The sequence below is a fragment of the Notolepis coatsorum genome, assembly GCF_963971535.1.
Source record: "Notolepis coatsorum genome assembly, chromosome: 11".
NCBI classification, from domain to species: Eukaryota; Metazoa; Chordata; class Actinopteri; order Aulopiformes; family Paralepididae; genus Notolepis; species Notolepis coatsorum.
The window spans coordinates 16,461,290-16,487,978 of record NC_140175.1 but is presented as its reverse complement, the minus strand read 5'-3'; the positions used below and the strand labels follow the sequence as shown (position 1 = coordinate 16,487,978).

The following is a 26,689-nucleotide window of genomic DNA, read 5'->3' as shown; positions in this document are numbered from 1 at the left end:
CTCTCCGGGTCCCCCACACGTACCTCTCTCTCAGCAGCTGGTTGATCCTCTCCAGGTCCCGGGGCAGGTCTTTGAGCTGGAGCTTCCCTTGGAGCGCTCGGATCTCAGACTCGTAGTAGGCCTTCAGGTCGGCCACGTGTCTGGAGTGCTTCTCCCTCAGGTTCTGCCGGAGCCTGGAGACGAGGAGACGAGGAGACGAGGGGACAAGGAGACAAGGAGACGAGGAGAAGGGTAAGAGCAGGCTGGTCCAATGAACCTCCAGGCAAGTCAAACAAAAACCTGTACGAGGGCTTGTGTCCATATAGCGCTATTTTCTGGGAGTCAGCTTTTTATCAATTGTTCTCAATGATTTAAATTTAAATCGACGTGACTGGGGAAATGTTGCCAGTCAGTCAGCCAAAACAAATTCCAAGATGACTCCAAGGTCGAACTTTGAGCTGCTGGAGTCGAAGGCTCTCTTGGAGATAAGAGTGGCATGCGGCCCCCCCACTCCCAGCCCCCTCCCCCCACCCCCCCTCCTACGTGTATGGCCCAGCGCCTGTATGGCAGCTAACTCGTATGCGTGCTGGAGGGGGGAGCCAAGGCTGTCTCGTCAACCCCCACCCCCCAGCCCCCCCCCCCGCGCCAAACATGGCAGCGGTAATACGCATACGTCTGTCTCAAAGAGTCCTGCATGTATAACAAATGCGCATGTTGGTGAATTTATGACTGTGTGCCATTATTACTATCAATGTAATAATTGTGGAATATTACTATAATGAGCTGTATGTGTATGAACCAAGCATCCTTTGTGAAGCACTTTGGTTGACAAGTGTCATGTTTAAATGTGCTATATAAATAAATTTGATTGATTGATTGATTGACTAGGGGTGTAACGATTCGACCTCACAACGATTCGATTCGATTTACGATTCTTCAGGCAACGATTAAATGCATCATGAAATCTCATTCATTTGACCACGATTCGATTCGATCAGTTAATTCCCCCAAAACAAATTTGAATACACAAATGTGACTGGGGGGAACTGATTCGCTCGGCATGAATGGACTATAGGTCAATAAAAACAATTTAAAAATTAAAAAAAGAAAATGTATTATTATTATTATTTTTTATTTCGATTCTAATCGATTCTAAGATTTTCAAATCGATGCAGTTCAATCGTCACATTAGGATCGATGCATCGTTACACCCCTAGGAGACACTGTTGCCAACTCACTCTCCCCAGCGCCCCCTGCCAACTCACTCTCCCCAGCGCCCTGCCAACTCACTCTCCCCAGCGCCCTGCCAACTCACACTCCCCAGTGTCCTGCCAACTCACTCTCAACTCACTCTCCTCTGGGGAGAGTGAGTTGGCAGGGCGCTGGGGAGAGTGAGTTGGCAACAGTGCCTCCTAGGGGTGTAACGATGCATCGATCCTAATGTGACGATTGAACTGCAAAAAAGTAGCTCATCCCCCGACTCTTTTCCTTTAAGCCACAGATCCCGTTGTTTTTGTTGTTCGTTTGTTTTTGTTTTTTGTCCGTTAATTTTCTTGTCACCACTTCATCCAATTGGACAGCACCTTGCTTCCTTTTTTTTTTTTTATCTTATTTGTTTTTTTTCTCCCGTTGTTACTATACATATATTCATTTTTTTTTCAAAAAAAAATTACCCTCTCTTTTATATAGCTTCTCTCTCTCCTTGTACAGTGTCCTTGAGTCTGAGAAAGGCGCTTCTCTCTTCAAATCCAATTTATTATTATTATTATTAGATAAAAAGCACTACATGGACACGAGCCCCGAAGCAGAACCGAACACACTCACAGAGACAGGACGACGGGATCTTCCAGCGACGACGACGACGCCCTCTCTGGACCGCCGGCGCGCGGGGGACTGGGCTTCAGGGTGCTGGTGTGGGTGTTACTGCCCTCCTCCTCGCTGGCTAACGGGGCGCTGGCTCTTCGCCGCTGGCTGACGGCGAGGCAGCGGGGGGGCTGGGTCTTCTCCTGGGGGGCGGAGGGGACCCCCTGGGGGAGAGGTGCCCCCCGGGGGGAGGCGTGGTGTGCCCGGGGGGAGGCGTGGTGGTGCGCCGCGGCGGGGGACGAGGGCGCCATGGCAGCCGAAAGGCTGGAGGCGTCGGAGGTGCAGTCCGTGTTGTCGCCCCCCCCCGGGTTGTTGTTGGCTCCGCATTCCGCCACGCCGTCGGGGCTCACGGGCGTCGTCCTCACGTCCCCCGCGGGGGGGTAGAAAGGGGGGGGCTGGGCGGGGAGGGAGGGGCTGCTGCTGCTGAAACGGGAGGGCGAGGTGAAGCCGGAGGTCCGGTCCGAGTGGCGCTCGAACCGGGCGTCGTCACACCCCCCGCGGGGTAGAGCGGGGTCAAGGGTCAACACCTGTAGCACAGCGACGGAATCAACGGAACGAGGAACAGACAGGTGGACAGACTTCATTCAGAACTTAAGTTAGAATCTAGATGTGTGTCTGTGTGTGTGTGTGTGTGTGTGCGTGTGTCTAGAGTTAAAGGTGCTGTAAGTGGTGTTTTCTTGTTGAAATAAGTGGTGCCAACGTGCGGGTAAAGCCAATTCAGAGATTTGTTTTTCTAAACACATTACACATGTTAGAAAAAGTTAGACCATTAAACAGTTCTTCTTTCACCATTTCTGTACCGACACACTAGAGTCCTCCTTAGCATAACGCCTCCCCTAACACTATATCACAATTAGACTACAGCCAGTATCATGCCAGTTAGGGTACCTTGTGTATACTGCACCCTGTGTATACCGTTTACTTTTACTCGTACTCATAGTATATATATATATATATATATAAATTCAAATTCTTTATTGCCTATATTTATTGTAACATATAATATAACCGATAGGGCATACAGACCCTCATCTGCACCTTTGATTACACCGTTTACTTTCTCATATTTTATATTCAGAGTTAATTATCGCCTATATTTATGTCTTTCTTCTACTACCCTGTGCCCATACCTGCACCTCCCCTCCCCTCCCCCCCTACGGTACCTGCGGTGACAGAGGACTGGAGGCGAGGGAGTGGTGGTCCCAGTCGCTGCGCCCCCTGGAGTCCGTCTTCTGCTTCTGGTAGAGCTCTCTCAGAGACGGACGCTGCTCCGGAGGCGGAGTCTGGACGAGAGAGAGAGAGAGAGAGAGGGAGAGAGGGAGAGAGGGAGAGAGAGGAGAGAGAGAGAGAGAGAGAGAGAGAGAGAGAGAGAGAGAGAGAGAGAGAGAGAGACAGAGGGAGGGGGAGAGAGAGAGAGAGAGACAGAGGATAGAGAGAGAGAGAGAGAGAGAGAGAGAGAGAGAGAGAGAGAGAGAGAGAGACAGAGGGAGGGGGAGAGAGAGAGAGAGAGACAGAGAGAGAGAGAGAGACAGAGGATAGAGAGAGAGAGAGAGAGAGAGAGAGAGAGAGAGAGAGAGAGAGAGAGAGAGAGAGAGAGAGAGAGAGAGAGGGAGGGGGAGAGAAACAGGGAGAGAAACAGAGAGAGACAAAGAGAGACAGAGAGAGACAGAGAGAGACAGAGAGAGACAAAGAGAGACAGAGAGAGACAGAGAGAGACAAAGAGAGACAGAGAGAGACAAAGAGAGACAGAGAGAGACAGGAGACAAAGAGAGACAGAGAGACAAAGAGAGACAGAGAGAGACAGAGAGAGACAGAGAGAGACAGAGAGAGACAGAGAGAGACAGAGAGAGACAAAGAGAGACAGAGAGAGACAGAGAGAGACAGAGAGAGACAGAGAGAGACAGAGAGAGACAGAGAGAGACAGAGAGAGACAAAGAGAGACAGAGAGAGACAGAGAGAGACAAAGAGAGACAGAGAGAGACAGAGAGAGACAAAGAGAGACAGAGAGAGACAAAGAGAGACAGAGAGAGACAGAGAGAGACAAAGAGAGACAAAGAGAGACAGAGAGAGACAAAGAGAGACAAAGAGAGACAGAGAGAGACAGAGAGAGACAGAGAGAGACAGAGAGAGACAAAGAGAGACAGAGAGAGACAGAGAGAGACAAAGAGAGACAGAGAGAGACAGAGAGAGACAGAGAGAGACAAAGAGAGACAGAGAGAGACAAAGAGAGACAGAGAGAGACAGAAAGAGACAGAGAGAGACAAAGAGAGACAAAGAGAGACAGAGAGAGACAGAGAGAGACAGAGAGAGACAGAGAGAGACAGAGAGAGACAGAGAGAGACAGAGAGAGACAAAGAGGGACAAAGAGAGACAGGGAGAGACAGAGAGAGACAAAGAGAGACAAAGAGAGACAGAGAGAGACAAAGAGAGACAGAGAGAGACAGAGAGAGACAAAGAGAGACAAAGAGAGACAGAGAGAGACAGAGAGACAGAGAAAGACAAAGAGAGACAAAGAGAGACAAAGAGAGACAGAGAGAGACAGAGAGAGACAGAGAGAGACAGAGAGAGACAGAGAGAGACAAAGAGAGACAGAGAGAGACAAAGAGAGACAGAGAGAGACAGAGAGAGACAGAGAGAGACAAAGAGAGACAGAGAGAGACAAAGAGAGACAGAGAGAGACAGAGATAGAGAGAGAGAGAGAGAGAGAGAGACAGAGAGAGACAAAGAGAGACAGAGAGAGACAGAGAGAGACAGAGAGAGACAGAGAGAGACAGAGAGAGACAAAGAGAGACAGAGAGACAGAGAAAGACAAAGAGAGACAAAGAGAGACAAAGAGAGACAGAGAGAGACAGAGAGACAGAGAAAGACAAAGAGAGACAAAGAGAGACAAAGAGAGACAGAGAGAGACAGAGAGAGACAGAGAGAGACAGAGAGACAAAGAGAGACAGAGAGAGACAAAGAGAGACAGAGAGAGACAGAGAGAGACAGAGAGAGACAGAGAGAGACAGAGAGAGACAAAGAGAGACAGAGAGAGACAGAGAGAGACAGAGAGAGACAAAGAGAGACAGAGAGAGACAGAGAGAGACAAAGAGAGACAGAGAGAGACAAAGAGAGACAAAGAGAGACAGAGAGAGACAGAGAGAGACAGAGAGAGACAAAGAGAGACAGAGAGAGACAAAGAGAGACAGAGAGAGACAGAGAGAGACAGAGAGAGACAGAGAGAGACAAAGAGAGACAGAGAGAGACAGAGAGAGACAGAGAGAGACAAAGAGAGACAGAGAGAGACAGAGAGAGACAGAGAGAGACAGAGAGAGACAAAGAGAGACAAAGAGAGACAAAGAGAGACAAAGAGAGACACGCGTCACGGTCACAATCCCACGCTGCTGAGCGACGACATGGACACGGAAGAGACTCTTAAAAAAATATCCCCTTCCTCATAGACCTGTTCGCTGTTTACAAACATACCGTGTTTGAGCCAATCAGCGATACCAACTGAGTCACATGACTATAAGTTATCCCCCGGACGTAGGGGAGCTGCTGCTGCGCCAAAAGAAGTACAACGGGGCTCTATGGAGAAACCATGACACAGACTAAAAAGTTGTTTCAAAACGAAAACGGCTGGGTGGTCATTTTGCCAAATCAGCACGGCTGTGAGTGTGAGTCTTTTTCACCTTTTTACATATCTAGCGTTGGTATGGATTGATTGTTTAGATCGCTAGCATGGCTAACAAATGCAAATATATTGTAGTCTGCCCTGTTGTTCCGAGCAGGATTACGTTCCTTTCTGCCCCCCGGCGGTGATGCGCGCGCACACGGAGTCGGACGTATATATACGGCGAACAGGTCTATATGCGATACACGAGTTATCATCACGCCGACCGCTCCACCGCCTGCACCTACCAGACTCATGGGCGCCTCCTGCAGGAGGAGGTAGGCGCCACCGTCGAAGCTGTCTGGCAGCGGCCGGTAGAGGTCACTCTCGTCCAGACGCCAGTAGGTCAGACCTGGGAAATACACACATAATTAGGGATGGGCACCTTTCACATTTGAACCGATACCGGTACCGGTACCTGTGAATCGATACCGGTACCCAACGGTACCTTTTTTCGGTACTTTAGTCTCAAGAAATTTAATTTACCTACCTCAGTCGTAAAAAAAAAAATCCAAACTTCAAATAACTACAATTTCGACAGTTTTCGGCTTGTCATTGCTCCGACTGCTTTGTTGTTGAATCAAGTCAAATCCTAGGTAAGCATATATTGTGCGTGTGAACGTTGACATGAAAAGAAAAAAGTTAAAAAAATAAAATAAAAAGTAAATTTTTTTTTTTTGGGTTTCTCACTTGATTCGATACTCGGTAGTACCGACGTGTTTCGGTTCGGTACCTCAAAAGTACCGAATTCGGTACCCATCCCTACACATATATACAGTCAGGTGCAGTACGTCAGGCCTGGGGAATACACACATATATACAGTCAGGTGCAGTACGTCAGGCCTGGGGAATACACACATATATACAGTCAGGTGCAGTACGTCAGGCCTGGGGAATACACACATATATACAGTCAGGTGCAGTACGTCAGGCCTGGGGAATACACACATATATACAGTCAGGTGCAGTACGTCAGGCCTGGGGAATACACACATATATACAGTCAGGTGCAGTACGTCAGGCCTGGGGAATACACACATATATACAGTCAGGTGCAGTACGTCAGGCCTGGGTAATACACACATATATACAGTCAGGTGCAGTACGTCAGGCCTGGGGAATACACACATATACAGTCAGTAGGGCTGCCCCCGAAGCCTGTTTTTTGGGCTTCGAACTTCGTCAGGGTTTTTCGAACGGACGTTTAAAAAATGTATATATATAGTAATATAGTCTAGTGTTTATACTCACTGTTTTCACTGTTTATACCCTAGCTTCTCTTAGCGTCCATATTCTATACATTACTTATCCCTTATTACATGGCTTTTTCACATTCGCCGAAATGCTTGCTTGTGATTGGTCAACAGCCCCCCGACTGCGGTCATTATTTTTAAATAATGACCGCAGATTTTTCAATAATGACCGCAGAGCGCAGCTGTTCGCAATCAAGCCCACTGACACACTGTTTCAGTGCAATTAGACACTGCCGTGCCGGCGATGACAGGGGGCGGAGCGACGAGCGGAGCCAGAACACAGCGGAGCCAGAACACAGAGGCTGCCTGCGATAATAATAATCACTTTATTTGGGCTGACAGAGCCACAGAACAACTGCGATTTGTCAAATGAATTAGGTATATTGTTAGTAAGTTAGCGGGATAATGTATAGCGCTGCACTGACAGCGGAGTGTCAGCGGAGCCAGCCCAGAACAGAGGCTGCCCGCAATAATAATAATCACTTTATTTGGGCTGACAGAGCCACAGAACAACTGCGATTTGTCAAATGAATTAGGTATATTGTTAGTAAGTTAGCCATGTAATAAGCGGGATAATGTATAGCCTACTCGGTCATTGTCGCAAAATAATTGACCTTCACTACGTTTAAAACACCTCGGCGCGGCGCCTCGGTATTTTAAACTCTGTGTCGGTCAATTATTTTGCGACAATGACCTCGTAGCCATACATTATCCCTTACATATATACTTGTATTATTTAAACCACGGGCTACATTGGTTATATTATCCAGTGTCATCATACTTATACTACCGTCTATAGTTATAGCTACTCACTAAAGTTGAATCTAATTTAATGGTAAAACTTTGGCGATTTATGGAATGACCGTTGTTATGTGTCAAAAGCCCGAAAAGAACTGAACTGAATCTAATTTAATACTCTGTCCACATGAGGAGTCGGATGATGATGTGTGCGTCTGTGTGAGTGTGTCTCTGTGTGTGTGTGTGTATGTGAGTGTGTCTGAGTGAGTGTGAGTGTGTGTGTCTGTGTGTGTATCAGGGTTTCCGTTAGAAATTATTTTTGCCGGCCTCAGTGTCCGGTAGATTTCAATCTACCGGTCAAATGAGAGAAATTCCGGTCAGAGTTTATTGAGCTTAAAAACAATTGATAGGCAAAAGAATGACAACAAAACAAAAGAACGACATCCTCAAGGCATGTAGATTTATAATATTTTAACTTAAAACTAGGCTACTTTTGCATATACAGTCATTATATTCCAAATAAAATAAGTCCAGAGACTCTGTGCTGCTGCTGACTTTAAATCTGTCTGTGGGCAGTCGGCCCGACATTAATAAACAGCAGTCTGTTATAATCACATTTTTACGAGCTAACGAATTCCGTTATATTGGACATTTGTATTAATTATATCAAGCGAAGAACTGAGAAATTTGGCAGAGAGAGACGGCAACATTATCGTGGGTTTGCGTGATGAATCTCCACCTCCCAACGACTTATTTGCGAGAGTATGCCGCTGCAGAGTCGCAAATTCAGCTGTTTTCAGGCCCTATCTGGGGACCGCTCAGCCAACAGCTGAATTGCCAATGGCTGAATTGGAGTACTGCACTGTGCCGGCATCGCTGGTGTGCAGCTGTGGCTCTGCAGCTGCACATGCACTCGCAAACCCAGCACTAAGCTCTCGCTGACAACGTCGTTGTCATTATTAGACTTGCTTGGTGAAGCAACGATGAAACAAATGTAATGATTGTTTCGTTCATCGCATAGGCTATTTAATTTTAGCCTATTTTAATACAATTCAAATAATCAAATTGTGCTTAGAGGGAATTATTTTCACCGGACATTATGACCGGAGAGATTAAATATGTCGGACTTCAACAGATTTTGCCGGTCAAATACCGGTCATTACCGGCTAACGGAAACGCTGGTGTGTATGTGTGCGTGTCTGTGTGTGTCTGTGAGTGTGTCTGTGTGAGTGTGTCTGAGTGAGTGCGAGTGTGTCTGTGCGAGTGTGTCTGTGTGAGTGCGTGTGTCTGTGTGAGAGTGTGTGTGTGTGTGTGTGAGTGTGAGTGTGAGTGTGAGGTGTGTGTGTGTGTGTGTGTGTGTGTGTGTGTGGGGTACCTGAGACCTCAGAGCCAGACGCCTGGCTGTCACTCCTCCTCAGAGGCAGTGTGTTTGAGGACATGGCCAGTCGATGCTGAAACAGAGAAATGCGGATGATTTTTTTTTGTGTGTAAATAAATACCAAACCTATGCCATAGCTGTCTATTATCCGTTTTTGGCCCAAATAAATATTGATAATTATGATTTCCAAAAATAAATAACCCTAATTTTTAAATTCTAATAATAATTTTAAAATAAATCTATTGGCAAGGAGGAAAATAAAATCTGTCAAGTAAACTCCTCAAATAAAAGTTCGGAAACGTTTATTTTGAAACGGGGCAATGTTTATTTTGGGATTGTGAATGAACGAGGGTATGTAGAAGCTAACTCTTTTTTACATGTTGGACTATAAATGTCTGTAAGAAAAAGTGTCTGTCAAATGAGCCATACTATTGTCTCCATAGCTATAATATAGAATATACAATAGCTCCGCAAAGATTGTGAAAGTTTGTCCAAAAAAAAGCTGCCGCCAGGCAGTACAGATGGGGAAAGAGCATGGCGCTCAATGAGTTAAAGGGGTACCTGGTCCTGGGGCGGCTACGTGGCGTAGTGGGCAAGGCGCTCGCCACGAAATCTGGAGACGCTGGGCTTGCCTGTTCGAGCCCAGCGCTCCACATTTGCTTTCAGTTTAGCTGGTCGTCCGTACTAATACACATTGGCCGTATTAGGGGGTGGGAAACTGATGGGTGGGGATCGGGCGTTGTGGACAGCGACTCCTACAGGTCGGTTGGTGCGCCTGCGCAGTAGAATCAGGAAGTGTCGGGGGCAGCGTGAGCCTCCCACGCGTTACTCCTCGCCACTGAGAGATCGAGCTGCGCAGGTGAAAAGATGCGACTGCTGTTACCTCAAGTACCGGAGGGGACTTGTGCTATGTATGACTTAGTCCACATTGCAGCCGGCTTGTGGGAGGCAAGAAACAGCGTTCGTGACAGGGGAGGGTTGAATTGGATGATACGAAATTGGGATGGGAGAAAATATAGAAAATGGGAGAAAAAGTGGATAAAAAAAAAGGGGGGTACCTGGTCCTGTGGCTCTGGTCCTGTGACAGGTAGCCAGTTAGTGAGCCGTACCAGGTCCGGGGGCTCTGGGGTCTCCAGAGGGGTGTGTCTGGGGGTATCCCGGGGACTCAGTGGCAGCTCCTGGTACTCTGGGACCTGGGGCGAGGTGTGTCCCGCTTTGCCCTTCTTGGGCCTGAGCTTGTGCCTCTGGGCCCAGGAGGTCAGGTGCTGCCTGGAGCTGCGGACACAAACAAGACAGATCGGGTCAAGGAGGGACAGAGTATTTATCTCAATCGTTATTTAAGAGACTCCACCCTGAAATGACATTCAATTGTAACCATGTATACATTTTAACATTGCAGACACTCGTCTAACAGAGGGTAGATTACAACGAGTAGATTAGAATGAACTCACACTGTTTTAACTCCAAATTCATTCAAACCTTTATAAGTACTTTATTGATCCTGAGGGAAATTCAGCACCATAGATCGCTCACAATAAATATTTAGGTAGTCAAAAATCTAAAATAAGAGTACGGTCAGATATATACATTCTAAAATATGTATATACATTCTAAAATATACAGCCAAAAATATACAGTAAAATGTACAGTAAAATATACAGTAAAATGTATATCATTATCATACAGGATGCAGTGGGGAGTATATATCCATCACCGGTAATAATAACTGTGTAATGACGTGACACTGCTCTCACGAAGAACAGCTCCACCAGAAGGGGGCGCCAGTGGCTCAGGAGGCAGAGCGGTCATCTGGTGATCAGAAATGCGATGGAACCGGACGCATTGATTATGATTGTAGAGGGATCTCTTCATAATCAATACAGGTTTGATAGTGAAACGCATACTAACAGAGTACATGTAGGTCATGTGAGCTTTGGCTGAGAGCAGTGTTTTCCAGTGGCCACCTGGGAGACACAGAGGTGGAGAAGGGGATCCAGCTCTCTTGTGGAGAGAGGAGTGGGGATTAGGGGGGGGGGGGGGGGGGCGGGGGTTGTGGACATTGTCTCTCTGTGTGTGAGATTCAAGCTATTGTTAAGACACACAAAGGGATTCCTCCACAAAAGGTTCCCGGTTCGATTTCGCCTCATCCTACCTAGCAGCATGTCGAAGTGTCGTTGAGCAAGTTGGCACCGTCAATGGGCGAATGTGTGAGTGAATGGGGGAATGTGAGGCTGGCATAATGTATACTTACTTACTCATAGTATATTATATTTAGAGTCTAGTGTCTATTGTAACGCATAATATAACTGATAGGGCACCTTGATTTACACTGCTCATATGCGTATACTCTATGCTAATTATATTGTTTACAGTACTGCCTATTTTTACTTTTCGACTGTACTATAATTGTATTACCTTCTACTATTACCATGTACCTGTACCTCCCCTCCCCCATGCTGCTATGATGCCTACATTTCCCCAATGATATCAATAAAGGAATATCTTATCTTAAAGGGGAACTATGTTATAAATGGCCTTTTTCAGTGTTTAGCATTGTTTCCTGGCTATGTGGACTTATATTAATAGGATCTATGTCTCTAATTCTCATATTGGCGCATTCTTCCAATTATCCTCTCACAATATTCACTGAGTCATCTGAAAATGTGCATATCTGTGATGTCAGAGGTTTCTCAGCTGCATAATAATGTGGCAGTTGGTGTGGCAGTTGCCTTTTTGTATTTTTGTATTTGTGTATTTTATATTAGGACATTGATTTTAAGCTTTGATTGTACAGCACTTTGGTTGGCTCTTGTGCTTTTAAACGTGCTATATAAATAAATTACTTGACTTGACTTGACTTGACTTGACTTGACTTGACTTGCCACCAGGCCACACAGTGGTTGGAGCCCAGCCTCGAAACGGCTTAAGATCTTGAGGTAGAAAAATGCTGTTTTTGAGTACTTGATTAGAAATACAAAACAATGAATGTTTTGGAAATTACAGAGGTGTTCCATAGACTCACAGGAATTGTGTAAAAGTGCCCAAATAGTGAAAGAAATAGTAAAATCGCTCCCCTTTAAGTTGTAAAGCGCTCTGGATAAAAGCCGTTATATGAATGCAGTCCATTTACCATTAAACCGTCAGAAGACCTACCCAGAGGTTCTTTGCTGGTGAGGCAGAGTCGTCTGATTGGACGAGCTCCGTTGAACCCCGATCACCGCCGTCTCCGCGTCCTCCTCCTGGAGGGTGGGGGACCAGTGTCGCTCCTCCTTCCCCCGGCCAGCCTGCTGCTGCTCCTCCTCCTCCTCCTCCTCCTCGTCGTCCGCTCCCCCCCTGGGAGACCCGGTGTGCTCCGGGCCCGTCTCCCAGGCGGAGAGGGTCCCGTAGCCGCTGCTCAGCGCCGTGGCCGCCCGCCCCTCCCCCCCCGGGTTGCCCGCCTCCGGCCTGAAGAGCGGTGGTGGTGGCGAGGGGGGGGAGCTCAGAGGGGTCTGGGCGGCGGGCGCCGAGAGACAGTGGTTCCCACCGCCGGGTAGGGTCACGGGGGGGAGCGAGGGGTCGCAGGAGAGGAGGAGGAGGGCCGGGGCGTAATCCTCGGTGGTGACGGGGGTGACGAGGGTCGGGGAGAAGTCGCCGTGGGGCGGGCCGCCGCGGTTCTGGAGTTGAACCAGCGCTTTGATTTCATCCTGGATCAACTGTGGGGGGGGGGGGGGGGGGGGGGAACAAAAAGTGCCGTTGTCTCAATCCGACGCGTCACAGATTCACACGACGTGAGTGTAAGGGCAACCGAACAACAAAAAGATGCCAGTGAGGGATATGGTACGAAGCTCTTTCCAACGTGTGGTGCTGTTGACAGTAAATCAGGTCGTCTCGTTGAGTGCATTTAAAAAGTTTTATTTTCGCTTGCAGGGTGGATAAAGCAAAGCATAACATAAACTCGGTGTTTAAACTGTAACTTAAACAAATAAACTTGTGTTGCAAAATAAACCAGAAAATAACTCAAAACAACTGAAAACAAACAAAACGCGCACGGTTGAAAAACTGTGTGGCTTGGCTTCCCTGTGACGTTTCCCCAATTCCCTCCCGCTGCGCACCTGTGACACACATACAAATAGGCTGTGCCCGAGATCATCTGAGCCCCGCCTCCTATGCCACCTGCCCAGCTAATTAGTCAATAATCTCAATAACCCCTTCACAATAACACAGCACCTTCATACAATAAAGTACCCACGGTAAAATCATCAAATTGGCTACAACAGTGAGTAAATGGAAGAGCGGAGGAGGACTCTCTCTGGCCTGTATTTGGCACTGGTACTGCTCCTGGTACTGCTGGTACTGACCTGTATCTGGCACTGGTACTGCTCCTGCTGGGCGAGGGTCTGCTCCTGGTACTGCTTCTCCACCAGCTGGAAGAGGTGCAGCCAGCGGCCCTGTTGGAGGACAGGCGTAGGCCCACGTCAGCAGCACGAGGTTTACACTGTACATTAGAAAGCTGCAATAATTTTTTTTATTATTAGTAGGGATGTCCGATATTATCGGCCTACCGATATTGGCATTAAAATGTAATATCAGAAATTATCTGTATTCAATTTTTTTTTTTTTTTACATTTATTTTACCTTTATTTACCCAGGCAAGCAAGTACCGGTAAGAACAAATTCTTATTTTATTTATTGTGAAAAGTATGCATAATGTTGTGTTTTTGGGGGGGGGGGGGGAGACCACATATATCGGTATCGGAAATTAAGAGTTGGACAATATCGGTATATCGGTAAAAAAGCCAATATCGAACATCCCTAATTATTAGGTTTTCAAGCACAAAGTGCAGAAACCCCATTGTGTTTGTGTGAATTTCTTCTTTTTCTTTTCTCCTTCAGCATTGGTTTTGCCGTGCTTGGTAAATTCCCGCGAGATGGTAAATGGTAGCGACATGAACTTTGACCCATTAATTGGAAGTGGTGTGCAAATTATGGTCTCCAACAAATATGACCCCAATTGGTCAAAAGGGTCATATTAAATTATAATCAAAGGTCAACTTTAAAAGATCAGAATCCCTACACCATAAGTCCGATTAACACAAAACTTAGTGCGGACATCCACATATATTCACTCTACAAACTTGCCACAAGGAACCATAAAGTCCAACGTATTGGATTTTCCGCAATTTGGGATTTTATTTAAAACATAATTTTAACAACTCGTCATAAACTATGTCCGATTGCTACCATATTTCCTGTTGAAATAACGTTTTCTTATCCAAACATTACAAAACTTGCAGGACATATTTCATAACACTGCTGAACCGTGTGTGTAAACTTATTTTATTTTGCTATCTAATCTGCCAAATAATCTCCCAAATGACAGCGGTTTGAATGATCAGGGAGTACGGTGCTGTTCAGTTTGAGTTGAACGCTAACTGAGCACAGAGCGCTGCCTCTGTGGCAGATGATGTCCCTACAAATCATCCCCCATGTCTGAAAGGATCAGCTGGAGTGTGCAGTTATGTGTGTCATGTCTGGGGTGTGTGTCTGTGTGTATGTCTGAGTGTATGTGTGTGTGTGTGTATATATATGTGTCTGTGTGTGTGCGTGTGTGTGTGTGTGTGTGTGTGTGTGTCTGTGTGTGTATATATATGTGTCTGTGTGTGTGTGCGTGTGTGTCTGTATGTATGTGTCTGTGTGTGTGTCTGTGTGTGTATATATGTGTCTGTGTGTGTGTGCGTGTGTGTCTGTATGTATATGTGTCTGTGTCTGTGTGTGTATATGTATGTATGTATGTATGTGTGTGTGTGTGTGTGTGTGTGTGTGTGTGTGTGTGTGTGTGTCTGTATGTATATGTGTCTGTGTGTGTGTCTGTGTGTGTATATATGTGTCTGTGTGTGTGTGCGTGTGTGTCTGTATGTATATGTGTCCGTGTGTGTGTCTGTGTGTGTATATATATGTGTCTGTGTGTGTGTGCGTGTGTGTGTATGTATATGTGTCTGTGTGTGTGTCTGTGTGTGTATATATATGTGTCTGTGTGTGTGTGTGTGTGTGTGTCTGTGTGTGTGTGCGTGTGTGTCTGTATGTATGTGTCTGTGTGTGTGTCTGTGTGTGTATATATGTGTCTGTGTGTGTGTGCGTGTGTGTCTGTATGTATATGTGTCTGTGTCTGTGTGTGTATATGTATGTATGTGTGTGTGTGTGTGTGTGTGTGTGTGTGTCTGTATGTATATGTGTCTGTGTGTGTGTCTGTGTGTGTATATATGTGTCTGTGTGTGTGTGCGTGTGTGTCTGTATGTATATGTGTCCGTGTGTGTGTCTGTGTGTGTATATATATGTGTCTGTGTGTGTGCGTGTGTGTGTATGTATATGTGTCTGTGTGAGTCTGTGTGTGTATATATATGTGTCTGTGTGTGTGTGCGTGTGTGTCTGTATGTATATGTGTCTGTGTGTGTGTGTGCGTGTGTGTCTGTATGTATATGTGTCTGTGTCTGTATATGTGTGTATGTGTGTGTGTGTGTGTGTGTGTGTGTGCATCTGCGTCTGTGTGTGCGTGTCCTGATCCACGTGAAAACCAAAAATTAACAGCTCAGAGACTAAAGCCGCCAGCTGCCAAAACGCAGTGCATAACAGCCACAGCGGCTGACCCCAGCACGACCCCTCGATGGACGCCCGGCCGCGCTGCAATCCAGAGAACCGAGCGCTCTGCCGTGAGACGCCGCTGCTGCCCAGCTCACCTCGCAGTCCTTCCAGATGTCGGGGTCCGTCTCCCCGCTGCTCTGGATCTCCTGCACCAGGGCCCGCAGGGTCTCCAGGGAGCTGGGGGTGATGAAGGGCAGGCTCTGCCCGCGGACGAACGCCTCGTCGGTGCTCAGACACAGGCTCCTGCGGGGGACAGTGAGACAGAGGTTTTTATTTTTTATTTTATTTTTTATCTTTTACCCCCCCCTTCTTTTTTCCGTGTTTCTCCCCTCCCGATGTTAGTCGTTATGCCAATTCTCAATCCCCTTCCTGGTCGTTGCGCACTCTACCCCCTACCGTCGGTCCGGGAGGGCGGAGACTATCACATGCTTCCTCCGACACATGTGTAGCCAGCCCACCGCTTCTTTTCACCTGGCAGCGCAGACTCTCACTGGGAGAGTGTAACGTGTGGAAGGTCACACTACCTCTCTTAGATCCTTCCCCTCGCTGTGCAGGCGCCCCGACCGAACTGTAGGAGTCGCTGTCCACAACGACCCGGACCCACCCACCGGCTTCCCTCCCGCTGACTGCCAATCGAGCCAGTATGACGGCCGGCCAAGCCGGAAGCAACGCTGACAGCTGGATTCGATACCAGTGTCTCTTGCGTTGGTGACGAGTGCCTTGTCCGCTGCGCCACCCAGCCGCTCGAGGTTTTGATTTTATTACGGATCCCCATTAGCTGGTGCCATAGCAACCAGCTAGTCTTCCTGGGGTCCACACAAAAAAAATACAAAAACAATTATTATTGCAAAACAAAATTATTAAAAGTCAGTACTCAACACACAATGCATAATGAAACTAACAATTAAGATGGCTAAAATTACATGCAAGCACAGAAACAGAAGAAGAAAAAAAACGAAACTAAATACTTTACAGTGTTAAATACAATTTAAGATTATTTTTAAAAGTGAATCTACTGTAAATGCAGCAGAGGTTTTGAGGCAGGTTATTCCTGGGACTGGGACGAACCACCGGGACTTTCCAACAACCAACAGTTTGGAGCTGTGTGTTCGTCCCGGGGAACAGGAGAGCGAGCGACTGTTCGGAAACGCTAGTTGGTTTTGTAGTTTATGACTTCAGACATTTTTCATCTACCGCAGGAGGAGGAGGGGCCTTAAATCACTGTTGTACCTCGTCCAAGGTTCCAGACACAATTTAAAGGGGTTATGCACTGCTATTCCTAGCACTATTTGGGCAACTTTACACAATTCCTGTTAGTCTATTGAAGACATTTGTAATTTTTTTTTCAAAAAAATTCATTGTTTTATATTTCTAATCAAGTACTCGAAACCATCATTTTTCAGCCTCGAGAAATCAGGCTGTTATGGCCCCGCCCATAAGCACTTTGAGTGACAGTCAGACCACAGGCTGCACTGGTAGAGGGAGGGAGGGAGGGGGGGGAAGAGAGAGAGAGTTCAGTTCAGTTCAGAGTTTTTATTTGCCACATGGAATAATACAATCATAGTTTCTTCATTAAAAAATCATAAATAGTCATTCCATGGACAAAAGGAGCAGGAAGAAGAATAAATCTTATAGTTATATAGTTACCTGCCCCTTATTCCTAAACTAACATGTATTTTCTTAATGGTCGGCGTATAACCATATATTTACACAAATAATAATTTATACCATGAGAGAGAGAGAGAGAGAGAGAGAGAGAGAGAGAGAGAGAGAGAGAGAGAGAGAGAGAGAGAGAGAGAGAGAGAGCCCCTCCCTCTCTCTTCCTTTTTTTCTTTCTATCACTCTCCCGTTCGGAGGTGTGTGTGTGTCGCGCGGACCTCCGTGCAGCAGGTCCCCCCCCCCCCCCCCCCCCAAGTGCCCCCTCTCTCTCCCTCCCTCCCTCTCTCTTCTTTTTTTTCTTTCTATCACTCTCCCGTTCGGAGGTGTGTGTGTTTCGCGCGGACCTCCGTGTGGCAGGTCAACATGACCTGATTTACTAGAGGCAAAGAGGGGATGGGCTGTAGCTGAGGAATTCGCCAATATAGTATTTAGGCCCAAAAACACATTGATACGAACTCCTATTACTATAATACAATGCTAGAGACTGAAAAATGACATTTATAATGCATGGCACCTTTAAGACCGGCTGTACCACCGTTAAAAAGGTTTAAACTTTACAGCACTGACAAAGTTGAACAAAGTGCTGTACAAGTCCCACAACATAAAAAAAATAAAATAATAAAAAAAAATAAAATAATAATAATTATTATTATTATTATTATTTTTATTTTTTCGAAGCTTCGAATTAAATCAAATCAAATCAAATTTATTTATAGGGCCCGACAACACACGTTAATGTCCCCATGGGCCGTACAGGTCTTCTTTAAACAAGTCAAGAAGACAACATAACAATAAGTCAAGAACAGAACAAGAACACCATAGGGTCCAAATTAAAAATCGAATCTCGGCCCCGAAGCTTCGAATTCCAAAAAAAATTCGAAGGTCAGCCCTAGTAATCAATCATAGTGCCCTGCATACCTCATACTATAGTCTACCCATATAGACTGAGAACATGTACAATAATGCTGTATATACCATATATATTGTAATTTATAATTTATATCCATATCTGTCTGAATATACCTGCATATAATCATTCTATAGATCTACTAATACACCTGTATATAACCCATAGACTGTACTTATTTTACAAGTACAGCGTTGCTCACATGCTTTCGAGGCTTTTTATGCCTATTCTTACGTCTGCACTTTATGCATTGCTTTTATTCTGTCAACTGTATGCTAAATGTTATGCTTATGTTCATTTTATGCTATTTACTATGAAGCACTTCGAGCTGCAATCCATGTATGAAAGGTGCTATATAAATAAAGTTATTATTATTATATGATAGCATGTACAATAATGCTGTATATACAGGTGCAGCTCAATAAATTAGAATATCGTGGAAAAGTCTATATATGTATCTGTATTGAATGATGCAGTCATTTGTGCAAAAGGAGCCCCAACCAAGTACTGAGTGAACATACTTTTCAGAAGGCCGACATTTCTATATACAAAAGAAAAATACATCTATTTAAAAAAATGTATTGGTGATACAGACTTTTGGGCTTTCATGAGCTGTAAGACATAATCATCTAAATTTAAACAAATAAAGGCTTGAAATATTTCACTTTGTGTGTAATGAATCTATAATCTACGAATTTCACTTTTTGAATTGAATTACTGAAATAAAATAACTTTTCCACAATATTCTAATTTATCTAGCTGCACCTGTATATATATATATATATGTATTCTTATCGTATATATATATATCCACATCTTTCTGTACATACCTGCATATAATCCTTTTTACATATCTGTAGATGCTATATCTATATCTGTACATATCCTAATGTACAGATATATGTCTGCAATTTGGTTTTGTTGTATATGACTTAAGACATTTTTCATCTACCTCGTGAAGAGCGACCCTAAATCACTGTTGTTTCTCTCCAGGGCGCCAGACAGCATTTTAGACCGGTGTCGGTGTGCCACCGTTCATTATCCTGACATGATTCAAACTTAAAAACTAAGAAAAAGCAGCGAGGCATTTTGCATTTAGCAGAATTATGACATAGCGTACTCAAGTAAAGCTGTGTCTTTCCGTGGCTTGTGCGAGTACACTGCTAAGAAACGTTTTGCCGCTAGACTACTCTGGAAAGGCAACAGGGACATTGAATATAAAAGATTTGTTTCAAACCCAGAGGCTTGAGTCCTCCATCCTTTGAAGGCTCAACACAGTGAAGCTTTCTTGCTATAATGTAGATAAGGACTACTCTGGTCTCTCTACATGTTTTATGGCTGGGTGATTCATTGATTTAGTCTTCCCATGATCATGAAAAACAAGGTAATTAAGATAAAACGATTATTGTGCCGCATGCCACGTTGTTCTCATTTTGTCTTGTGTTGTAAATGCAGCGCACCCTTCCTTCGCAGCGGTGCGCTCCGCCTAGGGATGGGTACCAAATCCGGTACTTTAAAGGGTATCGACCGAATCACGTACCAATTCACGTGAGATCCACCGGTGCCACATTTCGGTAAAAAAGAAAAATTACGCCAACGTTTCGTTTACCGCGTTTAGCGCAAAACGAAAACCTATGAAGTGTGCCGCACGTTCACGTCAACGTTCATTGCGCACAATACACGCTTACCTAGGATTTTACTTGATTCAACAACAACAAAGTAGTCGGGACAATGGCAAGCCGAAAAAATGGTCGCAAGTGTGGTTACACTTTACACAACGCTCGCTGCAATATATTTGTAGCGCAAAATGCAAAGCTGGGCAGGGCCAGGGTAACACAACTTGAGGAAACTGCTGGTAAAGCACAGCATATTTCTGAAAGGTGATGAGTGTAGCGTTTTTGATGCGGAAAAAATGCAAGCCCCCAGCAGCAGCAGCAGCAGCAGCAGCAGCAGCTACACATAGCAAGCCTGCAGCCAGCACTAAAGAAGCCTCCGTTGACAACACTGAGGCATCGACATCTTCAGGTATATTTATTTCAATAATATATATATAGATGTGTACCTTTTAGTTCCGCAGAATAGTTCATTGCTGCTAGTGGTTTGTTTAATCGTTTTATACTTGTTATTTTGTAAAACATAATTTTTTATTTAAAGATGCGTGTGTATATATATATATATTAACAAATTGTTCTAAATAAATAATAATGATAAAGATGTGTGTGTATATATATATATTAACAAATTGTTCTAAATAAATAATAATGATAATAAATAATTTGAAGTTTAGACAATTTTTTTTATTTTATTTTTTTTTTTACAACTGAGGTAGGTAGATTACATAGACAGAAAAGAGTACAAAAAAAAGGTACCGTTGGGTACCGGTACCGGTTCAAATGTGAACGGTACCCAACCCTAGCTCCGCCCCTCAGCCTCTCAAGCTCAAACAGTAGTTTCAGCTCGTGTTGAGCGGGAGGAGGAGGGATTGATTGATTGATTGAAAACTTTATTAACAGATTGCAGAATGGGTACAGTACAGTACAGCTCAATACATACAATTGTTAAGAGGATGCAGACCAGAGAAAGACTTTCGTCTTGTTTACATCAGGGTCCCCCATTTTCAATTCATCGTAACATATATGACATACATGACATACAGATAGACAGTACTGCTACATCTATACATTTATGACATACCAGATTTGCAAATACAGTACTGTTTGTGATACAAAAAGAGTCCAGAAAAAAAAGAGTATGTACATTTGGCGTAGAAACTGTACATGTGGATTGGGTAGGTGGGGGGGGGGGGTGTGGGGGACTGTACATTGGAGGTGGTTGGGTGGGTGGGGGGGGGGGGGGTGTTAGGAGGGGTGGGTGAGGGACACTGTACAACTATACAAACAAAACTGTACATTGGAATATTGACAAGACCATACTTGGTCATTTACTGTACATTGGAGGGGGTTGTGTTAGGACATTTACAGGGGCCAGTTTCGAATTGCAGTCTCCCTTAGGTGTTTTTTTTAGAGTGTTTTTGAAAGTGGGTAGTGATTCACATTCCTTTACAGCTTTGGGTAGGGCGTTCCACATTGATGTGGCATAATTTGCAAAACGTGTTTAGTCCCTTGTTTGAGCCACGGTGCGTTTCTCCAGTTATTTTTAAACGGTATTTGACAGAAAAGAAGCCTTTGGTTCGAGAAGAAAGGTAAAACTAATTCAGTCATCGTCATATATGATGTTCTCAAATCAGGGCGGCTAGGTGGTGTAGTGGGCAAGGCACTCGCCACCAGTGTGGAGACGCTAGGATTCGCGTGTTCGAATCCAGCTCTCCACATTGTTTTCAGTTTAGCTGGTCGTCCGCAGTAATACACATTGGCCGTATTACGGGGAGGGAAACTGAAGGGTGGGGATCGAACGTTGTGAACAAGCGACTCCTACAGGTCGGTTGGTGCGCCTGCGCAGTAGAATCAGGAAGTGTCGGGGGCAGCGTGAGCCTCCCACGCGTTACTCCTCGACACTGAGAGATCGAGCTGCGCAGGTGAAAAGATGCGACTGCTGTTACCTCAAGTACCGGAGGGGACTTGTGCTATGTATGACTTAGTCCACATTGCAGCCGGCTTGTGGGAGGCAAGAAACAGCGTTCGTGACAGGGGAGGGTTGAATTGGATGATACGAAATTGGGATGGGGAGAAAAATATAGAAAAATGGGAGAAAAAGTGGATAAAAAAAAATGATGTTCTCAAATCAATGAGTAATCGTGTGTTTTAAATTAAGACCGTACCTGATCTTGTTGTACGCTGCTGGTGTGATGTTGTCCACCCGCCTGTTCTCCGCGGTGCCTCCGGGTGTTTGGGAGAGTCGGACGTGCCCGTCCTCTGGTCCGGCCGGCCCCGAGGCCGACGTGCCCTCCGAGGACAGCAGAGACGCCTCGCTCTCCTTGCCCCCTCCCCCATCAGCACTGACATGGCAGTGGCTCAGAGCCCCCGAGCTGGACACGTCCTCAGAGATACTGTCATCTGTGGACATGCTTATGGGCCCATGTGGAGGGGGACAGTCTGACAACTGTGAACCAAGAGGGAGCCAACACACCAATTAAGTCGGTTGGTAAACTTTAGGTTAGATTCAAATGTATTGTCATTATACAGCACACAAGTACAATACAACGAAGTTTGGCATCCAACCAGAGTACAAATGTAACAAATGTAGTAAAGTGCAATAGTAATATACAATGTGCAGGTGATTAAACTGGGTATAAATGATATAAATGAGTACTACTGAGTGCTAATCAGATGTACGTACAGAGTTGTAGTATTAATATGTACAGTCAGTGTTGAAGGTTATCGTGGCTGGAGTGGAGATATGATATGGCACAAGGCCAACAGGTAGCATTGATCAAGTGTCACACAATATACAACTGAAATAATCATCAATATATTATGGATCCTGGTGATGTTTACAAACATTTAGCAAAACCAGCCATCGGTCACTTCTGCACCAGCTATCCAGTCTTCCAGTGAATAACTGGATTTATGAGCACATCAGCGGAGCCAACCATGGGGATGTTTTAAACAAAAAGCAGAGCTACTTGCCAACTATGTCGTGGCAGTGACTAGTCTGTGTTATTTTGGATATCACGTGACCGAGGCTAGCTAGCGTTGATCGGCCAGTGTAACGTTAACGTTATCAAGACAACACAACACAGACAGACAGACAGACAGACAGACAGACAGACAGACAGACAGACAGACAGACAGACAGACAGACAGACAGCCATGCATGAATGAATGAATGAATGATGAATGAATGAATGAATGAAAACTTTATTTAACAGATTGCAGAATGGGTACAATACAGTACGGCTCAATACATACAATGGGGATGCAGACCAGAGAAAGATGTTTGTCTTGTTTACATCAGGGTCCCCCATTTTCAATTCATAGTGCAACGGTTGATTGATTGATTGATTGATTGATTGATTGAAAATTGTATTAACATATTGCACAATTGGTAGAGACAATACAGTATGGCTTGCTACATCTATACATGTATGGCATACCAGATTTACAAATACAGTACTGTTTGTGATACACAAATTGTCTAAAAAAGAGAGTACACACATTTGAGGGGGAAGAAACTGTACATTGGAGGAGGTTGGCGCGGCTAACTGTTAGCTAAGCTAATGTCAATGAGATAATAACGTCACTGAAAATGGTGGGGGTACATTGTTAATAAAGTTTCAAGTCAAGCCCGTGGCCTGTTGGCTGTTATTTTCCTCAGTTAGTTAGCTGTAGTTATAGGTGCTTTAGCAACAATAAGCATCGTTGACAACAAGCTGGTTAGCGTGTGACAGGTCTGCAACAGCAGCACTAACGTTACGTATCATCAGGCAAGCTTTGTTTGAATTATGTAACTGGTGCATGCAAGAAAACACTAAAGATAAACACGAGCCGAATATCAGTTATTATATATCTGATAAATAATAATAATAATAATAATAATAATAACGTCACTTGACTTACCAGTTGACTTGTTGTAGCATCACCTCGTCCATATTATTTTCTCCAGCAGACTAGTCGAGTTGGCTAACTGGTTGAGCTACTGCACTGCAGGGTGACGTCACGCTGCTGGTACCACGTGGTCGCGTCTCGATTGGTCTAACTGGGGACGAGGTTTTCGATTGGTCAGAGACGCGATACAAAAACACTGCGCGGGCGGCCTGATTGGCTTGTTGTCTCCTCAAGTTCCTCAAGTTCAAGTTTCTTTATTAGTTCTTTATTACTAAATACCTGTATGTCATGTATGTCCGTCCCTATATGCCATAATGTCATGTATGTTGTGTATGTCATAAATGCCACTATGAATTGAAAATGGGGGACCCTGATGTAAACAAGACAAACGTCTTTCTCTGGTCTGCATCCCCTTAACAATTGTGTGTATTGAGCCGTACTGTATTGTACCCATTCTGCAATCTGTTAAATAAAGTTTTCATTCATTCATTCAGTTGTCATACAAAAATACAGAATACTTTTATATGAAATGCTTTTTTCTGTTTTGCTCCTGAGAGTGTGCTAGATAAAAATAGATACGTATAAAATAGAAAGTCAAAAGTACGTGACCATGTGTAAACAAAAGTGTCCAACATATATACAATATACAATGCAGAGTAGGGGGGAAAAGTAACTGAGTTACAATACAATATACAGTACAATGCAGAAATGGGATGAGGTACAACTTAGGGTAAGGTGCAATGAGGTATGAGTTGTAGTGCAAATCTCTTTACCAATAAATATAAAGTGTGTGTCTTACTTGTCATATTTATTAGTTTATTAGTTGTCATAGTAAAATACAGAATATTTTTCCATTAAATGCTTTTTTTTATGAGATTCTGGGATTGTGCTAGATAAAAATAAATAAAAAGTATAAAAACAGAAAAAGTCAAAAGTACGTAAACAAAAAGTGTTCAGTTACTCAATATACAATATAATACAGAGTAAAAAAGAGTAACAGTGAGGTACAATGCAGAAATGGGATGAGGTACAACTTAGGGTAAGGTGCAATGAGGTATGAATTGTAGTGCAATCTCTTTGCTAATAAATATAAAGTGTGTTAAAGTGTCTAAAGTGAGTAGAGTGGGTGTTACGGTGAGTGTGTGTGTGTGGATGTGTGTGCTGTGAGTGTTGATGGGTTGAGCATCCTGATGGCCTGGGGATAGAAGCTCTGTGCTGGCCATGAGACTCCGGTATCGCTTGCCTGACCGCAGCAGTTCAGAGGCAGTTGTTTGGGTGACTAGAGTCTTTGATTATTCTCTTAGCCTTGCCCCTGCAACGCTTGTTGTGAATGTCCTGGAGGCGTGTAGCTTATTCCCAGCGGAAGAGTGCGTCGCGTTTCTCTGATTGGCCATGACGCCCATGTGACCGCGGCAGCGCGAGAGAGCGGCAGTGCGGAAATAGGCTGCATCCTCCACGTCAAGAAAGACAGACAGGCATTCTCTGTGACAAACCCTAACCTTAACCAACTCCGAAAGAATGCCTAACCTTAACCCTCCCTAACCTTAACTTAACCCTAACCTTAACCAACTCCGAAATAATGCCTAACCTTAACTTAACCCTAACCTTAACCAACTCCGAAAGAATGCCTAACCTTAACCCTCCCTAACCTTAACTTAACCCTAACCTTAACCAACTCTGAAATAATGCCTAACCTTAACTTAACCCTAACCTTAACCAACTCCGAAAGAATGCCTAAACTTAACCAGCGGAAGAATGCACGTTTATAATGCACGTTTATAGCGAGAGATGAAAAAAAAATTGAAGTGATTCAAACTTGTGACGAACCGCACCGCAGGCTCCACAGCACGGCGGCATACCAGTTGAGCTAAGCGGCAAATGAAAAACATCAGGGATTACGGCTACATAATGCCGCAAGCTCTGCCGCTCCGCTCCGCGGCAGAGCGGGCCGCGGGGCGTGTCGCAGCCAATCAGGGAAAACGCGGAAGCACTCGGCAGCACTCTTCCGCTGGGAATAAAGAATAGGCGTCCTGGAGAGGGAAGCCCACCTCCAATTGTGCTTCTGCGTTCCGACTGGCTGTCGTCGTGGAAACAGGCAAAGTTGACACCCCCCCTCCTTCGAGCGACGAGGCAACTTTTGTTACAATGTATCAATTCAGGTGCTTGACCGTGACCGAAGAATGATAATATTTGATGTTCACGGATGATAATAAACAAATACCATATACACTCTGAACTCCATTGTCTATAATGCTAGGCTCTGTTACCCATACTGTACAGACCTTGAACTCTGTTTCCTGGCCCTATACTCAATGTATACCCATCTACTGCTTTCTTTCACTGTCTACAACTGCTCTACACTGTAATCATAATAATCACAACTACCTACCTCATACTAGTCTTCCTCTGATCTGGGTCTCCTCTCCATCCCTCGCACCAGGTTGCGGACTTTCGGTGACAGAGCCTTCAGCGTGGCGTCCCCTGCCCTCTGGAACTCTCTCCCCCCTGAAATCCGCAAAACTGCTCTCAAAACACACCTCTTCACCAAGGCTTTTCCCCATTAGTGAGTTTAAATTAGATTAGGTTCATTATCCCTTACCTGCCCTCATCCCCCCCTTTCTTCCCTACTTCCCTAGCCCTATTTTTTTGTGATTGTGAAGCGACCTTGGGTTTCATGAAAGGCGCTATAGAAATTTGATCTATTATTATTATTATTATTATTATTATTATTATATAACTCTGTATGACAGCATGTACAATGCTGTATATAAAAATGTATATACACATCTGTCTGTACATACCGGCATATAATCCTTTTTACATATCTGTAGATACTATATCTATATCTGTACATATCCCTTACCTACGCTTACTAGCTATGCTGCTGGCCAGTATGACTTACTACCATAGTGTCTTTATACCTGTATCACTGTACATATATATTATACTACAACTCTGTACATACAACTGATTAGCACTATTACTCAGTAGTAGTAATTTATGTTTTATACCCAGTTTAATCACCTGTACATTGTATATTACTATACTGTTAAATTTGCACTCTGGTTGGATGCCAGATGTATTTTCGTAGTACTGTACTTGTGTTGTATGACAATACATTTGAATCTAATCTAAAAA

At 44.6% G+C, this 26,689-nt stretch overlaps 1 protein-coding gene across 2 annotated transcripts in view; it reads right to left on the bottom strand.

The window, feature by feature from the left end:
* The window catches only part of mphosph9 (M-phase phosphoprotein 9), a 60,135-nt gene extending 36,525 nt beyond the window's left edge, over window positions 1-23,610 (bottom strand). For both annotated transcript variants that reach the window (XM_084325408.1, XM_084325407.1), the window contains exons 1-11: window positions 23,564-23,610; window positions 21,826-22,106; window positions 15,577-15,724; window positions 13,201-13,290; window positions 12,017-12,555; window positions 9,922-10,138; window positions 8,861-8,936; window positions 5,743-5,846; window positions 3,006-3,125; window positions 1,804-2,369; window positions 24-173 (exon numbers count right to left, since the gene is read on the bottom strand). In XM_084325408.1, coding sequence (XP_084181534.1) covers window positions 24-173; window positions 1,804-2,369; window positions 3,006-3,125; window positions 5,743-5,846; window positions 8,861-8,936; window positions 9,922-10,138; window positions 12,017-12,555; window positions 13,201-13,290; window positions 15,577-15,724; window positions 21,826-22,070 — 2,255 coding nt within the window. In that variant the 5' untranslated portion in view covers window positions 22,071-22,106; window positions 23,564-23,610. The remainder of the gene's footprint in view (window positions 1-23; window positions 174-1,803; window positions 2,370-3,005; window positions 3,126-5,742; window positions 5,847-8,860; window positions 8,937-9,921; window positions 10,139-12,016; window positions 12,556-13,200; window positions 13,291-15,576; window positions 15,725-21,825; window positions 22,107-23,563) is intronic.
* Between the last annotated feature and the right edge of the window lie 3,079 nt (window positions 23,611-26,689).